Source organism: Pistacia vera, unplaced genomic scaffold (assembly GCF_008641045.1).
Source record: "Pistacia vera cultivar Batoury unplaced genomic scaffold, PisVer_v2 Contig321, whole genome shotgun sequence".
Taxonomy (NCBI): domain Eukaryota; kingdom Viridiplantae; phylum Streptophyta; class Magnoliopsida; order Sapindales; family Anacardiaceae; genus Pistacia; species Pistacia vera.
In genome coordinates this window covers 184,118-203,128 of record NW_022196137.1, presented here as the reverse complement: position 1 = coordinate 203,128, position 19,011 = coordinate 184,118, and the positions used below count along the sequence as shown (strand labels likewise).

Below are 19,011 nucleotides of genomic sequence, written 5' to 3'. Positions count from 1 at the left end.
TGTTTATCTTTTTTATTTTACCTTTATCAACCTCATATTTGATCGATTTCTTATTTATTTCAATAATTTCAGTGATTTCATTTATTAGGCAATCTAATAAAATTGAAGGTAGGGAAACGTAGATCAGTGGGGTCTAGTTAGTTTTGATTGTGTGTGAGGTATATTTCACTTTAAATTATATATGTGTAAGAGATACTGAAGTGGAGTTCTGATTGGCAGCTTTCATACTGGATGTATTTTGCTTAGTTACACACAAGGTATGAAAATTGACTTTTATGCTTTTCCTTTATATCTCAATAATAATTGATTCTTTAATCATGTTGTTTTAAAGGAGCTTAGCAGCTGTATATCACTCGTGATTAGAAATCTTACAATTACAATGTTGCACCAATTCCAATATACAAATTGATTAAAGGATAAGAATTTGTAACGCTGATCTACCAGAGCTTGGACTAAAATGTCTGTTTTTACTTGGTTATGAAGCTAGGCTTTGCAAATTGTGACCTACGTACATTCTCAAGCTTGTAAGTGATAGGGATTTTGTAAATATATGAACATCGGTATCTACTACTGAGGTGAGTTTTCAAGATATATGGCATATTCATCCTATTTTGGAAGGATGAGTGATGGTCTTTATAAATACAATTTTTATTTCAATTATACTATTGACATATAAATACACATAATTTATTATAGAAGAATATATACATATTATTCTTTCATTATTACCAAGAATTGTATGTTGAATATTTCTTTAGATGTTTCTACTTGTCATTAATGTGTATGTTCACTCGTCTTTATGCTCATAGCAGGTAACAAAAGTTTCAAGTCTCAAAGTGAAGTGCCTTTTTCTAGGTTACAACTTTCCATTTAGGTATGATTTCTTAAGATTTATGAACTCTGTTATTTACTTTTATTACTATTTGTCTTTTGGTTTGTGCTAAATTAGATATATTAATTCTTCCACTTTCAAATATTTTAATTACCTTTCTAAGAAAGAAAAGGAAAATTAAATGATTAAGGATGAGATAAGATATATAAACACTTGTTTGTGCTAACACCCTGATGGCTGATTGAGATTGTTTATTCATAATTTTGATTAGCTAGTTTCTTGTCTACCATTTGCAGCTTGTTTGAGAATTCTATGGAGATATCTATCTATTGAAGTTCTAAGAAGTTATTGAAGCCATCTCTTTACTTGAGAAAGTAAGCAACATTTTTTTTTTTTTTTTCTATTTCATTCGCTTTAGCCCCTATAAGTCAAAATCTTGGTTCCACCACTAAATATTGCACATTCAATTAAGCATTATTATATAATTAAGTGTTTCTATAGTGATTTGGTATTAAAATTATAAGGATTTTTGGATTAAAAATCAAAATTTTAATGACGAGTATGCGTAGAATATAAGTATCAAGTGCACATTTTTTATTTTTTTAGTGTAAACAACTTTATCATTATTTTATTTTATTTTATTTTTTGTTGGGGATTTCCTTCAATACAAAACCTAACTCTTCTTTTATTGTTCAAATCATTTGGGTAGTTCATTATTTTTCAAGTCAAACTCTTGCTTCTTCAAGATAATACTTTTGACGTCAAATTGTCTCCCCAAGGTACTGCTTCACACATTGAACTCGCTTATGATATTTTAATGCCATAATAAAATATCTTTTCAAACATTAATCTACATTATTCTTGACATTGATACAAATGTTTTAAGAGTAAATGACTTTTTTCCACCCAAATAATGTTCTAATGACACTTTTTTACCCATGGACTTTAAGATAACACTTTATTACCCAAATGTTATATTTTGTTAACAATTTCCATTAATTACAATGATTTTCATTATGAAGATGAAATTACCTCTAACCGACCTCACCTAGGGGTGAAAACCAAGCTGAGCTACTTAGCTCGATTTTGGCTCAAACTCGGCTTGACATTCGAGTAGCTCGAGTAGTGTTTCGAGTGACATCCAATCACAATAGAACTCAACTTGAAAGGTTCGTGAGTTTTTCCAAGCTCAAGGGTTAAGTAGATAGTTTTTAATGTAATAGGGGTCATATGAAATTTATAAGTTGTAAAATTTGCAAATCCACCCCATACAAATAATGTAAAACACGATTTGGGAACAAAAATTAAAATCCCTAAATCACAAATATCTCTTCTCTCATTCTTCGTCGTGTCTCTTTGAAAATCAAAATCGCAACTTTCATTCACCATTTTTCTCATCGCCATTTTCTTCCCTCTCCTTCGCTGGTTGTCGACTTGTCATCTTGCTTAATCTTCTCTCAACTCATCTGCTGTTGACGCTCATCCTATTTTTCTAAGCCTGATTCTGGATGTTACCGATGTAAAAAATCAACGCCCTACCCACCGTTAGAAAGGTTTTGATCTCCTATTTCCATCCATGCGCCTTTCGTTGCCGTTTGACTCATTGTTCACCAGAAAAGCGTATTGCTTTTTTTGCAAAAACTGGCATTTTTCAGTCTCATTTGTGGTCGATTTATCGATTGGAAATAACCATGGTTGGTCCCATTCAAATCGTCTTGGTTTGGTCTTCAAAACCCTGGTCTTGGATTTCCCTGGTTGTTCGCCATTTGTTAGTGTCAAAGGATTGTTTCTTGCAAGGAATAGTCGGTTTTGGCCATTAACGTCCAGGTTTTTCTAGAATTTTTTTGTTGTTTGTATAGTTTTCTGAAGTATGTAAGTAGTGTTTGGTAGTCCAAAATCCCCACAAAATTGCTTGGACCCAATTGCACCCCACCTGCTCGCTGATTTGCTTAGACTCGAACTCGAATACAGTTATTACTAGAACTTGATTAAAGCTCGAATAATGGAACTCGATTAAGGCTTGAATAAAACTCAATTACAGCTTGACTAAAACTCGATTATATGAACTCAAATTCCAATTTCAGGTACTAAGTTCGAGTTCGAACTCGATTCCTCAAGCTTAGTTAGGCTCACACTCGAACTCGAATTCGGTACTGTAGCGCTCGAGTCGAGTTTGAATACCCAGATGCTCGACTAAATTTCAACCCCAACCTCACCTCACCTATTTTCACACTCTAATCGCCGGAAAACATCCACTTTTTTTCGGAGAACACGCATCTTTCAAGCTTGTTTCTGATCGATTGGCACACAGAAAATTCACACTTCCACAACCACTAGAACCCCTTTCACCCCCTCTTCAAAACCCACCATCTAGTCAGCTTTCCCCACTTCCAATTTGCCGTCCACCAGTCATTTTTTGGGTGCCCTCCAACTGCCCGTAAAAATTCCCCAACCAACTTAGCCCTCTGAGCACTCGTGCAACCTACCCAAAACACAAAAGCGTGGCCGTATTCTATCTCTCTTTTTTTCCTTGCTCACCAATTAGGTCAAGCTTGTGGTTGTTTTTGTTGGTTTATTTTAGGCGGAGTGCTGCCTTGTTGCATGTTCTCAATTGGAAAGTGTTGGGTTGAGCTCAACCTTTTGTTGAACAGGTTGTGTGCAAGGGAAAACGGGGAAAGGTGGAAGCTTTGGGGAGTGCCAATAATTATCATGCAAAAGCCAAAAAACACTCCTAACAACCTTCCTTTGTCATCTTCCAGCAATCAAACACCTAATTGGGTCAATCCCAATTCATCAATCAAACAAACAAGCCAAAACCTAGGAAAGAGGGGCAGTGATGACTAATGGCGTTCAACAAGCAAAGGGTGTTGGGAATGTTAGGAGTTTTGGAGAGGACGTGCTAGTGGAGTGAATAGTGGTTCTAGGAGTAATTTCTGATGATAGGGTCACCGAAAAAGAGCTTGAGCTCGCAAACAACCAACCATACCCAGACCATCCTACCCTTCTAATAAAATTTTGACTATCAGGCCCTTCTTCCTAATAAAATTTATTAACAGAATTGTGTTTTAGGTAGTAAAATTGTATTTTAAAAGTCCGTAGGCGGGATGGGAAAGTGTCATTAGGCCATTATTTGGGTGGGAAAAAGTCATTTACTCATTTTTTAATGTTATATCTTTTTAAGTCCAAAGGTGTACGTTAGTTGACTACATAAAATGTCAACTTTTGACTTTATATCTTCATTGTCGAGTTAATTGGAAGGAATTGTTAAAATTTGTTTGAAAATCGTTAGGACTTACTTCATTTAACCCTTTGTGGGATAGGTAAATATTAATTTTTTGCATGGTTATCAGAAACTATCAAATACCCTCCTATCATACTTCTATTAGGGTTTATGATACTTGTACTAGGGGATTTGATAATATCGTGGATAGGAATGAACAAATCCTCGAATTTTTTTTTTTAAAAAAAAAAAGTATTATATTTTTTATTTGGAGGATGGGTTTTCATCCTCTCCCTGCCCCCTTCCCAAAATCAATTGAGGGATGAGTTTTCATCCCCATCCCTATCTCATTCGCTAAATTTTAGCTTAAATGCCTTTTCCATATAGGGCAGGGACAAGTGGGGACTCGTCCCCATAAGGAAAATTGTCATCCCTTTTATGGAGGGATTTTTAATAATTATGGGGAGACATATAATAGTTTCTAATAATTGGGTGTGTTTTACATCAATAGTTCTTACAAGGAGTTGTAAAAATTAAACCAAAAATTTAAGTCAAAAGATAGCAATTGTCACTGTACTATTGTAGCAAATATTGTGACTAAATGTTACTTACCTAAATTCTCAATTATTTATTATTATATCATTACTCCATCGGTATAAAAGGTGAAGTTAGTTATAATCAATTTGTAAGATTTGCTTTAGAATTAGTGTGTTTGTTATAGGGAACGACTTATTTTACCTCTTAATTTTAAGGGCTGAACATAAAAAATATCCAATTTTTAGAAATCTTCCAAGTATGATCTCTCAAATTAATTTATTTTCTATTTTATTCTTGTCGATCTTCATCAAAAAAATTTGGTTATTTTTTCATTTTATTCTTGAAAAGAAATCAGATCAATAACTTTCTCTATACTACACCCATTTTTTTAACCAACATCCCTCATTAAGAAAAGATTTATAAAATATATGAAAATTCTCAAAAGCTGATCAATCAAAAACAAATTAAAATTGAACATTGTTTTCCACCTTTAATTTATGAAAGACCACTTTCAGCCTTTGTTCTTTTAGGTTCACACATGAGATTAAACAAATTAAAACTGAACATGATATTTTAACTTAAATTTTAATGCTAATTGTGAGTCGTACATTAATTATAGTCAAATAGTGTTGAAACTGTTGATAGTTGTTGATGTGGTATAGAAAATAATGAACTTCTGAATGCATAATCGATCTCTATATATGTTGTCCCTTTAAATATTTTAATTATAATTGAGGTGAAAGATCAGTTACAAATATTAAGAGAAAATATTTATGACAGTTGAAGACATATATCTTAAGAACTTAAATTAACCTAATAGCCATGAAACTGACAACTAATAGTCTAGTACTCAGTTATAACACTTAACAATATATTGTTTCCCATAAAGAATCTTATTCACATTCACGTCTATTTTTCCTTTTACAACTTAGTTTGATCCTGTTTCCTTTCTTTACTTCTTGCAGCTAAGGCTAGGACAAGTTGGGTACTTGTGCTTCATTGGTTTTCATTCAAAGCCTGTCATTTCACAATTACCTAAAGAGAAAGGTGTTGAAATTTCTCATTCACCCTTTTGCAATAGTTTTTCTTTGTTTGATATCATACTAATAATCAATTTCTGATATCATAGAGGATGGAAATAGCAGCACCTTTTGTGCAACCTATTATATCGGAGGTTGAAGAAAACTTGTTGGAGTTCACCAAACGTCATGTTCGTTATTTATTTTGTTTCAAGAGCATTGTCAAAGATTTTATGGAAGAATATCAACATTTGAAATTCGCACGTGACCATGTGCAGCAGGATGTTGAAAGTGCGGAGAGAAATACTGAAGTGATTGAGAATGATGTGCAAAAGTGGCTAAAAGATTTCAATGAGGTTGTCAAAGATGTTCAAAAGTTAGAAGAAGAAATAGAAGAAAATAAAACAAGTCTCGGTGGGCAGTGTCCTAATTGGGGTTTTCGATATCGATTGAGTAGGAAAGCAGAACATAAAAGACATATTATGTTAAATCTATGGGGAAGTGGCAAATTTGAGAAAGTCTCCCATCCTGCTACATTACCAGGGATAGAATTTTCAATCCCTAAAGATTTTCAACTTTTCAAGTCTCACGAACCTGCTTTTCATCAGATTATTGAGGCACTAAAAAGTGATCAAACCCATCTAGTTGGATTGTATGGGATGGGAGGAGCGGGTAAGACAACCTTAGCAAAAGCAGTTGGTAAGAAAGTCAAAGAAGAGAAATTTTTTGATGAGGTTGTGATAATTGTTGTATCCCAAGCTCCAAACTTCAAAAAAATTCAAGGTGACCTTGCAGAGTCATTAGATATGAGATTAGAGGAGGAAGGTGAAGAAAGAAGAGCAAAGCGTTTGCATTTGAGATTTGTGGAGACTAAAAAGAAGATCCTCATTATCTTAGATGATGTTTGGAAAAAAATTGACTTGAAATCTACGATAGGAATTCCTTTTGGCGATGATCTCAAAGGTTGCAAAATCCTTCTAACAACTCGCAGGCAAAACATATGTATTCGTATGAGTTGTCAGCCACGAGTTCTTCTGAATGAACTGAATGAAGATGAAGGATTGGCTTTACTTAAAAAGCATGCAAGTATAGCTGACGATGAATCTCATCCATTGAATGATCTAGCGGTTAAAGTTGCTCAAGAATGCAAGGGATTGCCATTAGCAATTGTAACTATTGGGAGTGCTTTAAAAGAAAAGGGCATTGATGAATGGACACTTGTGTTTGAGAAATTTAAAAAGTCAAAACTTGTAGATATACATAAAGACATTGATGTTGATGATGATGTATATGCCATTCTCAAGGTCAGCTATGATTATTTGGAGGGTAACGAAACGAAGTTATGTTTTTTGTTGTGTTCATTGTTTCCTGAAGATTATGAAATTCCTTTGGAGGAATTGGTTAGATATGGAATGGGTCTAGGTTTATTTCCAGATGTTGACTCAATTGAACAAGCAAGGAGACAACTGCGAGTAATGGTTAATAAGCTCATAGCTTCTTGTTTGTTGATAGATGCTGGAGTAGAAGGATTTGTGAAAATGCATGATGTGATTCGTGATGTTGCCTTGGGAATAGCATCCAAAGGAGAAAATGTATTTCTTGTTAAAGCTGGCTTGGGATTGACTGAGTGGCCAAAGGAGGGAAGGCACCTTGGACAATGTACTGCAATCTCCTTAATGAACAACAAAATACACATGCTTCCTGATCACTTGGTGTGTCCAAAGCTTGAATCCTTGTTATTGTCTCATCAATACTGTTATGACCGTCGCGACAACATTGAAGTTTCAAACCATTTTTTTGAAGAGATGAAAGCATTAAAAAATGTAAGTCTAAGTTATGTGGACCTGTCATTAAAATCACTTAAGTTCTTAACAGGTCTCAAAACTCTAGAGCTGATTCATTGCAATTTGAGAGACATTTCTTCCCTTGAACATCTTGCCAAACTTGAAATTCTTAGTTTAAGAAATTCATTGTTTGATGAATTTCCAAAAGAACTTGGGGCACTCACTGAATTAAGATTGCTGGATTTACGTGACTGTAGTCGGTTAAAAAGAATTCCTTCCAATGTGATAAGGAGATTTTCTCAGCTAGAAGAATTATATGTGGGTGACTACTTTGACGAAAGGGAAGATGGAGAGACGAGTACAGAAGGAAGTAATGCTAGTCTCTCTGAGTTGAATTGTCTATCCAATTTGGTTGTACTATTTCTGAAAACAAATGCTAAATGCCTATCGGGAGACTTGGGTTTTATTTGCAACAAATTGCTAAGGTATGACATTAGTGTGAATACTTGTACAGAGTTTTTTTATGTATCAGAATCAAGAATAAGAGCTTTAACAGTGAGCAGAATTGGAGCAGCCTCACTGATTACATTAAAAACTTTGTATCATACCCTGGAATATCTTGCAATCCAATCTTGCAACAAGCTAGAAGAAATATTTCAACTTGATGGGCTCTGTCATAGTAGGGAAGAAAATCTTGCAATGCTTTCAAGTTTAGCTGAGTTACACTTGGCATATTTACCACAACTGAGATGTATATGGAAAGGGCCAACCCATATTGTAAACTTGAAAAGTCTTACAAATGTTGAAATGATAGAGTGCAAAAGTTTGATTTATCTCTTCACTTTGTCAGTTGCTCAGAGTTTGGTCCAACTGAAATCACTCAACGTAAGTGATTGTGAGAGTTTGAAGCATTTGGTCATAACAAAAGAGGGTGATAATGATGAAATATCATCAGAACACGATCTTCAAATGCACAGTCCTTTCTTGTCAAAACTAGAATCTCTCAAGATAGAATCATGCGAGAGATTGGAGCATATTTTTCCTGTCTCTTTTACACGAGTACTTGTACAGCTTGAAGAGTTTACAGTGAAAAATGCCCCTCAATTAAAGCAAGTTTTTTATTTGGATAATGGAAATGAAGAAAATGTAGTTGCCGGAGATGGAAAGGAAACTGCAGTCATCGAGCTCCCAAAGTTGAAAGTACTAAGACTGGATGGACTTGCAAGCATCATGAGTTTCTGCCCTGATAATTTTCATTCATGTTGGCCAGCTTTGGAAGTTTTCACAATAGACAAGTGCTCAATGTCTTTCGTTACTGAAGTTGTATCTAAAGTACGAGATCTACAAGAGGTATATATCTTTTTTTAATTATTTGTCAAGATTTCGTTGAACATTTTGGAATTTAATTAAAATTCAAACAAATAAAAATTCATTACTTTTAATGATTTATATTTAGTTTCTTTATTAGAAATATCATTATGGACATTGTTTTTTTAATTAAATAAAAAAAATTAATAAACTTTTAGATTTTAATGAACATTGATTTATATTAAATATTAATATAGAAACATTGGGTGTCATCCGATTTTATATTACTTACTAAGAGCATTTGAGTAGGGGGGCCACAAATAATTTATTATTTATAAAAACTGTTAATTTAATAATCTAATAATATTCAATAATATATATCAACTTTATTTAATTTTATTTTCTGAATCAATGAATTAAAACTAATAGATGAATGTGATTTGTTTTCTCCAGAATTTGCGAATTCTAAGGATTGGCAGTTGGAATCAGTTGTACGACACAGTTGTCTCTGGGCTAAAAGATGGCTTCTTCCAAAATTTGGAAGAATTAAGTATCACTAATTGTGAAGCAAAAGTGTTATTTCAGTTGGAAGACGGAGAACAACAAATATTCTCACTCCCAAAATTGAAAAAATTGCAAGAATTAGAAGGTTTATGTAAGAGTCCTACGCTTGTTTCAAGCCTGGAGAATCTTACCACTTTAGAAATATCCGAATGCAATAGGCTGAGAAATATCTTCTCACCTTCTCTTGCTCAAAATCTGTCCCAATTGCAAGTTCTGAAGATCTTTGATTGTGGGGAATTGGAGGAAATCATTGTTGAAGAAGATGAAGAGAATCAAATTCTATTCTTCCAAAATCTCTTACAAATTTATGTTGAAAGATGCCATAAAATAAAACGTTTGTGTTCTATCACGGCAGCTCCACGTCTTCAAAAACTAAAAACCATATCTGTAAGAGATAACTCTGAATTAGAAGAAGTATTTGGAGATAAAGATGTTGCTGAAGTCATGGATCACAAAGAAATCGTGCTGCCTCAACTTGATTGGTTGAGACTCCACCAATTACCAAGTCTCACCAAGTTCTGCCCAGTGGGTTATCACTTCATATTTCCATCTTTGAATTGTTTATTGATGATTAAAAGATGTCCCAAGATGAGTACAGGGTTTTCCTCTGGTCAAGACGGATCTGTGCATGCCAAAGCAAAGGTACTTACTCCTTTTCAAATCCTTCACTCAATTAAATGTTGTAACAATCATTATTTAAAGATTTTGTGTCAAAAATTTGTTTAATTCTTCTTACAAATGTAATTTCTTAATTTATTTATTTATTTTCATTTTTCACTTGTACTTGTTCGTTTTCTATGATGTCACAAAAAGCTTATTATTACATTCTCATTTCATATCCTTTAATTAATTGGTTCCGTAGCCATTGAAAATGGGCAACCGAGATGAAATTGCAGACTTCCCTTCACAGCCTTCCATTGATATCGAATGCTATGATTACCAAATACAAGAAAGGTTACCGCGATACATAGAAAATGATGAGCGAAGTATCAAGCAGAAGGAGGAAGAAATTAACACTGAAACTTGAAACATGCTCATTATTGCTAACCAGGTAACATGGTTGTATTTTAGTTTTCTCCATTTTTGTTGTATTCTTGTAGCTTTTAATTTAATGATAAACAGGGTATCCACCAACTGCTTGTGGAAATTCCCACACGTAACGCACGTATCTTAGAAGTTCAAAACATGGAGTATGGCTATTGCTTCTGTTGATTGAAATTTCTTATGATTTTTCAGTTGGCTCCTGTTGAAGCAAATGATATTTTGCTGGAAACTTTTTGCATGGCTGGTTTGAAGGTTTGGCGCCAGTTTTTGAATTAAAGGGGCTGTCTGTCAAGTGATATTTATATACTGGTTAGGTGAAGACAGCCGGTGATTAAGGCAACAAAATCCCAATGCTATTTGTGTTTGTTAAGGGTAGTTCAAATTGTATCATTTTAAAGATTATTTATATGGTGTGAAGTGGTTGTAACAGTATTGTATGATGTCTATATATGTCTGTGTTTTGAATGAAAATATGAGGACTTTTTTGCAGTCAGTTTTTTCTCTTCCGTTTTAGCTTTTTCTCTCTTGCACAAATAACCTTTCTTCAAAAACTTTAGAACCTTGCAAAGCCAACAGCTCCACTGAATCATCCTAAGAATAATGGATCTACTTGAAGGGATGAAAATGTGTTGAGCTTAAAAGTAAGCTTGATCAAGCTGAGCAGCAGCTGTAAGGAGTGCTGTGTCTGCACAATGCTATTTTAAAAAATCCCAAGCACACAAAAAGCCTCAATGTGTGAAATGATTTTGATTTTTCTGTTGAAATGTTTCATTAATTCTGGAAATACAATGTCATGTTGTTTATTTACTCAACAACAGTCCAGGACGCTGGCAATCCGTGTCAAATGCCAACTAAACTTGAAGAAATAAGAAACAAAAACACTATTGCTGTTAAATGTTAGATTACCAAATCTTGTATAGTATAGCATAATCTAACATTATATATTAGAAACATATTTTTTGTTGTTTTATTAAGATTATAATTGATAAGTCACTGGATTTTAAAGCTAGATTTGTATTTTAAATAAAATCTGCACATTTTCGAAAATAGAAATTATTAAGTTGGCTATATATATGCAACTCCCATTAGTTTTCCTCTTTTTCCTCGAAACCTTAGATCTAAATAGAAAAACAAAATTCNTAACATTATATATTAGAAACATATTTTTTGTTGTTTTATTAAGATTATAATTGATAAGTCACTGGATTTTAAAGCTAGATTTGTATTTTAAATAAAATCTGCACATTTTCGAAAATAGAAATTATTAAGTTGGCTATATATATGCAACTCCCATTAGTTTTCCTCTTTTTCCTCGAAACCTTAGATCTAAATAGAAAAACAAAATTCAATGTACTATATTTGGTAACCCTCCAGCTTATAAATAAGAAGGCCAATTTTTTTCTTATCACAAAAAAATCTAAAATTGCTCTCCCAATTCCCAAAAAAGTGAAAATGAGTCATTTCCTCTTAACTTATCTTGTCAATAACTCTTCTTCTGTCATACTTGTATTTGTGCATTGCCGATTCGACCCTGAAATAACAAATTCTTTACCTTCAAATAAGGTCGTTCAAGGGGAAATGATCACTGATTTCTGAACTCCAAACTCAAACTCAGCAGCTCTCATTTCTTCACTTCATCAGATTCTGAAACACAAATCTTTAATATTTTCAGGTCAACAAGCTGAAAAGTATCGCATCTTAGCTTCTTTTGAATAGTAATGTTATTTGAGTTTTCCTAATTAAGATTAGACAAGACTCCTTCCATGTCCATGACTTTCTGGTTGGTGTATAATTGTAGTATGATTACTCTTTCTTTCTTGAAAGACAACTTTTTTTCTCTAATTAATTCGATCAAATGAAAGGTTAAAAAAAAATTAAAAAAATTAAAAACCGAAAATGATTAAGCTAATAACAATTTTACTCTTGATGAGGCTTTGAGTAGCAGAATCGAGGGAGCGAGCCAAGCTAAATATATAATGTTTCCCACGAAACATCTCCAACTTTTAAAAGAAATACATCTAATATTTCTCTATACCACATTCTAACGAAACCTGATGATAAAATTGCATATATTTGATTGCTAATAAATTGAAATTGAAATTTAAAAAATCCAATAATTCCTTCTTTGTTAATAATTGATATTATATTATGATATCCCTTTTAGTATCATAGGGCTGCAAGATGGAGAAGACCAATCTGCTCTTTCTCACCTCTGTAAAGAGAAATTAAAACGTGCCAACACCAATAATAACTAAAATAAAGAGATGTGGCTGCGCAGGTAGACATCGACAACTTTGCCTCTCTCTGTACATTCTTCTTGAATCTTGACTACAGTTTTAAATCCAGCATGTCGTCACACAGATGAACAACTTGTCATTTGTTTTCCAGTGAAACTAAAGGATGTCGTTCGTAATCTTATGATTTGGAAAACATGTCATTCGTTTAATAAACGGAAAGGCCACTCGTCATACAATATTTAAAGTTCAGTAATTTCACTCTTATGGAACCCTTCTAGTTCACCCATCTATTTTATAACCAAGCAACCATATATAAAACCTTATTGTATATATGAGCGAAGAAAGGAACAAGAAGAGGACTTTTTATTAACAATGAAGATGACTTTGATGGATCAGCTCACATGCACAACATATAGATTTTTTATTAGCACAAGCGACAGAACCCATCCAAGTTGGGACGAATGGGCAGCCTTAATTAGCTTATCTTTTTACATAAATGAGTAGACTATATCAGATTCAAACTTCACCAAGTAGACTTTCTCAGGCTTGCAAATTCCCTTTCTTTCACCTTCATCAACAGTGGATTGAACAAAATTGAAACTGTGGAGAATTAAATTTATATATGTTTACAGTGCGTTGAACCATTCAATCTAACTACATACATATATCCATGTTTGTGGACAGTTATTGTCTTTATTGGTTGGAAAGTTGTTGAATGGCAAATTAATGGACAATGATATATGCAAAAAAGGGTCACCTTGAATTTTCCCTCGAGTTAAAAAAGTGATCCTTTACCTTCCTTAATTATCAGTAAAAACATCGTCCTCTGGTTAAGTCTATCAGGTTCTCTCACGTATGATGTTAATTGACTGTGTAATATAATGATGGGTGAAACCCTGATTGAATATATGATTTGAGACGTTTTACAAAATTAATATTGAACGATGATAAACACTAAAAATGAGAAAATTGATGAAATCAATGGAAAACTATACAGGAAACTGGAGATGGAGAGAGAGAAACTTGGATAAAATTTAATCTTTTTACTCTACAACAAAACCCTGGTGTCATAGCATATGTACCAACAAAACTATCTATGGAATCCCCCCTAAAATTTTCTCTCCATCCGAAAAATAGAGCTAGAAAGTTTCTCATCATCACTGGTCAGTAATTCATTCACTGTCTCATTAGATGTCCGTCCTCATGTCAATTCACTTTAGGAATGCTCTGAGAGCCAGCCGCCATGACCGGTTATGCGTCTTATAATGATCATTGACGTTCATCAACTGGACAGAACTTGCTACACTGACAACTCCTTACGCCAAAGTGTCTCGCAACAGATTCTTTAAGAACAACCAAATTTGTTACCAATGGGATCCAAGAAATCAGAGCACTTGAACCTCCATCTTCTGTTAACAATTAGAGGACCTATTATGCTCCAGAAACCCACCACAAATCCAAGAGCCATGCTCGCATAGAACCATTCCACTTCCTGTTCATTACCATCTTTTGCTCCTCCATTTTTCGAAGTTTGGTGTTGGAACAATCTCTGTATAGTTCTTTGGAAGGGGAAGTCCACAAAGTTCATTGTTGAAAGAAGAGGATGCTTCAAGGCTTTCTAGTTGGATGCTTAAAGGAATTTTCCCAGTCCAGTTATTATTGGATAAGTTCAAAGTATTAAAAAATGTCAAACTTTCACATACTTTGTGGGATGTCACCGAGAAGCCGATTTGGGGAGAAATCAACGGACTCCATTGAACTCGTAGCACCGATGTTCTCAGGAATTCTTCCATTAAAAAATTTGTGATAAATTCAAAGACTGCAACGCCATAAGGTCAGTCACTTCGTTAAGAATTTCTCCTGAGAACTTATTTTCGTGTAAGTCTAAGCTTCTTACTAAATTAAAAATGATATTAAAATTTTCCTCTTTTCCTTTCATCACAAGAGATACATCCTCAGTAATGGTAGTATCCATAGATGTTATATAGTTGAACAAGTCATTTTTCATCATAGCCTTACCACTAAATTTATTAAGACATCTTGGTAAGATCTCATATCACAAAAGAAATGGAAAATTGACCCGGACAAAGAATTATTGGAAAGATCAAGTGCAGACACATTGGAAGGAAAATGAGGTAACTTATTCCACTTAAATCAAATTAATAAAGTTTAACACCATCATCTGTCAAGTTTGGAATCCTCCCATAGATTTAGTTGTGAGATGGATTCAAATAATTTAATCCAGAAAGAGATTTCCAAAACCAATTACAAATGGTATCTGAAATACCTGACTTGGATATATCAAGATAAACTAATTGCTTTTGCCAAAACACCCAGAATGAAAACTGAGGCCCTAAATAACAACATTCAACTCTAAATGTTGAAGTTGGGAAGGAAAAACTGGATCAGGATAAGCTTTGATCACCTGGGAGTTTCTAGATGCATAAAACTAAGACAATCTAGTAGATTATGACCTGGGAAACAAATCCATTCAATTTGTTATAGGAAAGATCTAGAAATTTCATGGACAAAAGTTTTCCGAAAGACAGTGGATCTCTTCTTGTTCATTCTCTGAAAGCAACATTAGGAACAACACTAGGATTATCCTGCGAGAGTTTTTGCATAAGAAATTGATCTATATGATATATTGTGCTAATTAACTTTGTTACTTCATATTTTGATATAACCTGATATCTAACCAATAGCAACAAGTGCAAGTGGAACCAAAGCCCACAGAAGCTTATTAAACTGGAGAGAGGAAGCAGTGTTGAGGGCGGGACTGGGTGCAGTCAATGAAGAGGATGCTGACGGCGATGAAGGATAATTAGGACTAGCACTTGGGCATAGAGAAACTGGAGTCACCATGATCTCAACCTTCTGTCCGTCTTCACAATGACTAGGAACGCCGCATAAAAAATAGTGGTGACCAAGATTTTTGAGGGTGATGGAGTCGGAGCCAATTGTGTAGGTAGCCATAGGAGATGCGGCATTACAGGACTGGAAATCTTGATGTGTCACTTCCTTTACACTGTGAAATTGATTGTTGTAATATAATCTTACATAATTGAGGTACATAAAACAAAGTAGCCCCTAACATATAATAAATCTAGCTGCAGATTCCCAAAACACAACCAAATTTTTCCCCCAGGCTTTCGGCTATCCTATTAGTAAAGAAATTTAAATAAAGTAATGTTCATCATGATCATCCGAATGAAATTTCAGTAAAGATGGTTGCATTCTTGTAAGGTTACAAAAGATTTCAAGTCACAAGTCACAAAGTTACTTTTTCTACTGTTTTTCTTCTGATTTCTGCTAAGACTGAATATCTTAAATCTTCCCACTCTCAATATTTTCAATTTTCTTTCTAGGAAAATTATAAGATTAAGTGGGAGAGAAATATATTTTAGGACTTGATTGTGTGTGCTAAAACACCGATGGGCCATTCAATTTTTTAATCATAATGTTATCTTTCACTTCGAGCTTCTCTCAAAATTAGGAGCTGATATTGATCTGGTTAAGTTATAAACTAATATTGAAGTTGCAAATTCTCTTTTATAATTAAGTCATCAAGTCTATTGTTATTCAAATAAATAGCTTGCGGTGAATTACTCTCAAATCGATCAATATGAACAATTAACTGCTTATCACTGAGGTCCACCAACGTCAATAATGGTATAATGAATAACCAAAACGGGATTCTCCCATTGAGAGAGATTTTTTTTTTTTTTTTTTTTGAGATAAACCCAGAAATTGTTTGGGAAAGAATAAAAAAATTGCAGTCCATAGATGAGACTCCCCACCAAGCTAACAACTTGGACAGGCCCAAGGCAACTACAAAAGACCAAGAAAGGAAAGAAAATCTATCCTTTACAAAAAGGCTAAGCCTAAGACCATACAGAAATCAAACACTTCAAACCCAAAAAGAGAATATCCCTGCCCAGTCGAGAGCCACGGCCTAAGACCAGCGCATCAACAAGGAAAAAGTCCCGTTCATTCGTAGTCCGCAAATTCTGCCCCAGCCCAATCTCCTTAGCAAAAAGAGATTGAACCTTCGTTGGTTGATGGAGAAGAGGCTACTGTTGGAAGGGAAGTTACCATGAAACCAGGCACAACTAAGGTCGACGCCAATCACATGACCGGTTAAAGTATCTCAAGTGACTCGATCCCATGAGCAGCAATCAGTATCCTCTTTCCAAGAGATTGTTACTTCCCCTGCTTTTCAAGAAACAGGACAGTATGTTTAAAGAGAAGGGGATCATGCTTTGATTTGTTTATGCAAGATGGGGATTCTATCAGAGGAGATCACAAACAATGGTGCGATTTTGTTTTGCATGCCAAGTGTATTAATTACAAGATAAATTGAGAGATTAGTCCAAGTAAAGAGCAATAGGATAAATATGGAAAGAGACGCTCCAACTAAATGTAAAGAGACGATAACTGAGGTACTCACCAGTCAATGTAGCAGCGGAAGAGAAACAGAGTATTATTACTTACCATTTTTGTTGTATTCTTGTAGCTTTTAATTTAATGATGAACAGAGTATCTACCAACTGCTTGTGGAAATTCCCCAACGTTACTCACATATCTTAAAAGTTCAAAACATAGACTATGGCTATTGCTTCTGTTGATTGAAATTTCTTTTGATTTTTCAGTCGGCTCCACTGAATCATCCTAAGAATAAAGGATCTAATTTTGAAGGGATGAAAAGTTTTGAGCTTAAAATTAAGCTTGATCAAGCCAAGCAGCAGCTGTAACGAGTTTAGTAAGCTGTAAGCAGCAGCTGTAAATATAAAGTACAGGTCAACTTTTCTATGGCCTTTCCTATGTTCTAATCACATACTATACTAAAAAGCTAATATACAAGATTTTGAGATCTCTTTTATGACTACTTAAAAACAATGAAATCTACTATTACCGATCAAGCTATTTTAGCAGAGGACAATATCATAGCCAATTCATCAACTCTTAAGTAATAAGTTCTCATGTGGCATTTTACAAATTTTCTTAAAAATTAAAAAAAGAAAAATAGGGGTTTGGATATATATAATTAACTCAATAATCACAATTTTAAAAAAAAATCAGTAGAGTTTATTTAGAGGATAAATGTAGTTGTAAAATTTAGTAACTTACTAATTATATCTTAAATGATATAACAAATGACATGTTTTTAATAGATAACGTTAAACTAATTAAATTATATAATACTCGAGAATCTAATATTTAGCAGTATAGTTTTAATAGATAACGTTAGACTATGTTAGATTGTGCTAGCACAAACCAACTATCAAATTCTCTCATGTAGTACAAAATTCTCTCATTAACCCAAATTTAAAAAAAATTTGAATCATAAGAGGCATTAGGTTTGGTGGAGTAAAAAAGGGACTGGAAATGGGAAAATACCATTCCCTTGTTTGGTTCAAAGAATTTCAACAAGAAAAGGGATTCCAATCCACTTTCCTTTAAAAAGTGGTAGTTGGAAAGAATGCCCATTCCAGGGGCATTTTGATTCGTGTGCGAAAAATGCGCACCTTTCCCCTTGTTTCAAATATTTTTTCCTATTTTAACCCTTAAATAGTTTATAAATTTCTTTAATTATTTTTATTTAATAATTATTAATAGTTAAATTAAACTATTGTTTTATCCCTACAGTTACAACTATGACAATCGCCAACCTACTATCGTTACTAGAATCACACTTCTAACATCAGTCATATTATTATTGAATATCCGAATGGAGGATTTGATTGAATAAAGCTAACAAATTATTAAAAAGAAAAATGGGAAGGTAAACTAAATTGAGCACAATTTTTTGGGTGATTTGTATGTATTAACAATAGAATATAATTAGTCATATACATTACATAATTATTTTACTTTAACAAACAATTATCAGCTTCCTGTACCTCTAGTTGAAAAGGAGGCCCATTGACCAAACAGTAAAAGTGAATTGTATTATTGAATTACTGAAAAGATGATAAGTTTGATACTCTCTCCCCTTGGTACATCAAATGGTGGCAGACATGGGGGCCATTCGCTAAAGAAAATAAGGGGAAATTATTAGCTCCCAGGGTGTTTTTTAACTTTTTGTGCATTGAAAAATAGGGGTTGTGGCGAGCATGGTGGGTCATTCTCCTCAAAAGGATAGAAAAGAAGCTCATTAAAAGATATAACTTGCCATAAATCTAACAATTAAAAATAAAAAGAAGGTTTTTCCGATCCTTTTTTCTTGGCAACTTCCAGTGTCGCCTTTAATCTTTTCTTTCAATTTGGTAAGTCAATTCTCTCAGACATGGTGGGTCATGAATTCCACTTACAAAAGCAGAGCAAACGTGTTTCAGAGGAATTGGAAAATATGATCTCTGAGTGAATGACATTTTTCCACCCAAGGTGTACCGTAATTAAATTGTCACTCATAAACTTTGAAAAATATATTTTCTCACCCATCAGACGTTAGTTTTAACACTAA

General features: G+C 33.8%; 2 protein-coding genes and 1 long non-coding RNA gene across 15 annotated transcripts in view; all 3 read left to right on the top strand.

The window, feature by feature from the left end:
• LOC116137227 (disease resistance protein At4g27190-like) overlaps positions 1-19,011 on the top strand; it is a 90,023-nt gene that overhangs the window by 22,349 nt on the left and 48,663 nt on the right. The gene's annotated exons all lie outside the window — the stretch shown is intronic.
• On the top strand, positions 494-1,183 carry LOC116137233. The gene is made up of 3 exons (XR_004129151.1): positions 494-575; positions 813-874; positions 1,129-1,183. It is a non-coding gene; the product is annotated as an uncharacterized LOC116137233 (long non-coding RNA).
• LOC116137229 (probable disease resistance protein At1g63360) lies at positions 5,816-10,777 on the top strand. The gene is made up of 4 exons (XM_031422910.1): positions 5,816-8,742; positions 9,154-9,906; positions 10,127-10,315; positions 10,501-10,777. Exons 1-3 carry the CDS (start codon positions 5,842-5,844, stop codon positions 10,289-10,291), a joined length of 3,819 nt encoding a protein of 1,272 aa, XP_031278770.1. The 5' UTR covers positions 5,816-5,841; the 3' UTR covers positions 10,292-10,315; positions 10,501-10,777.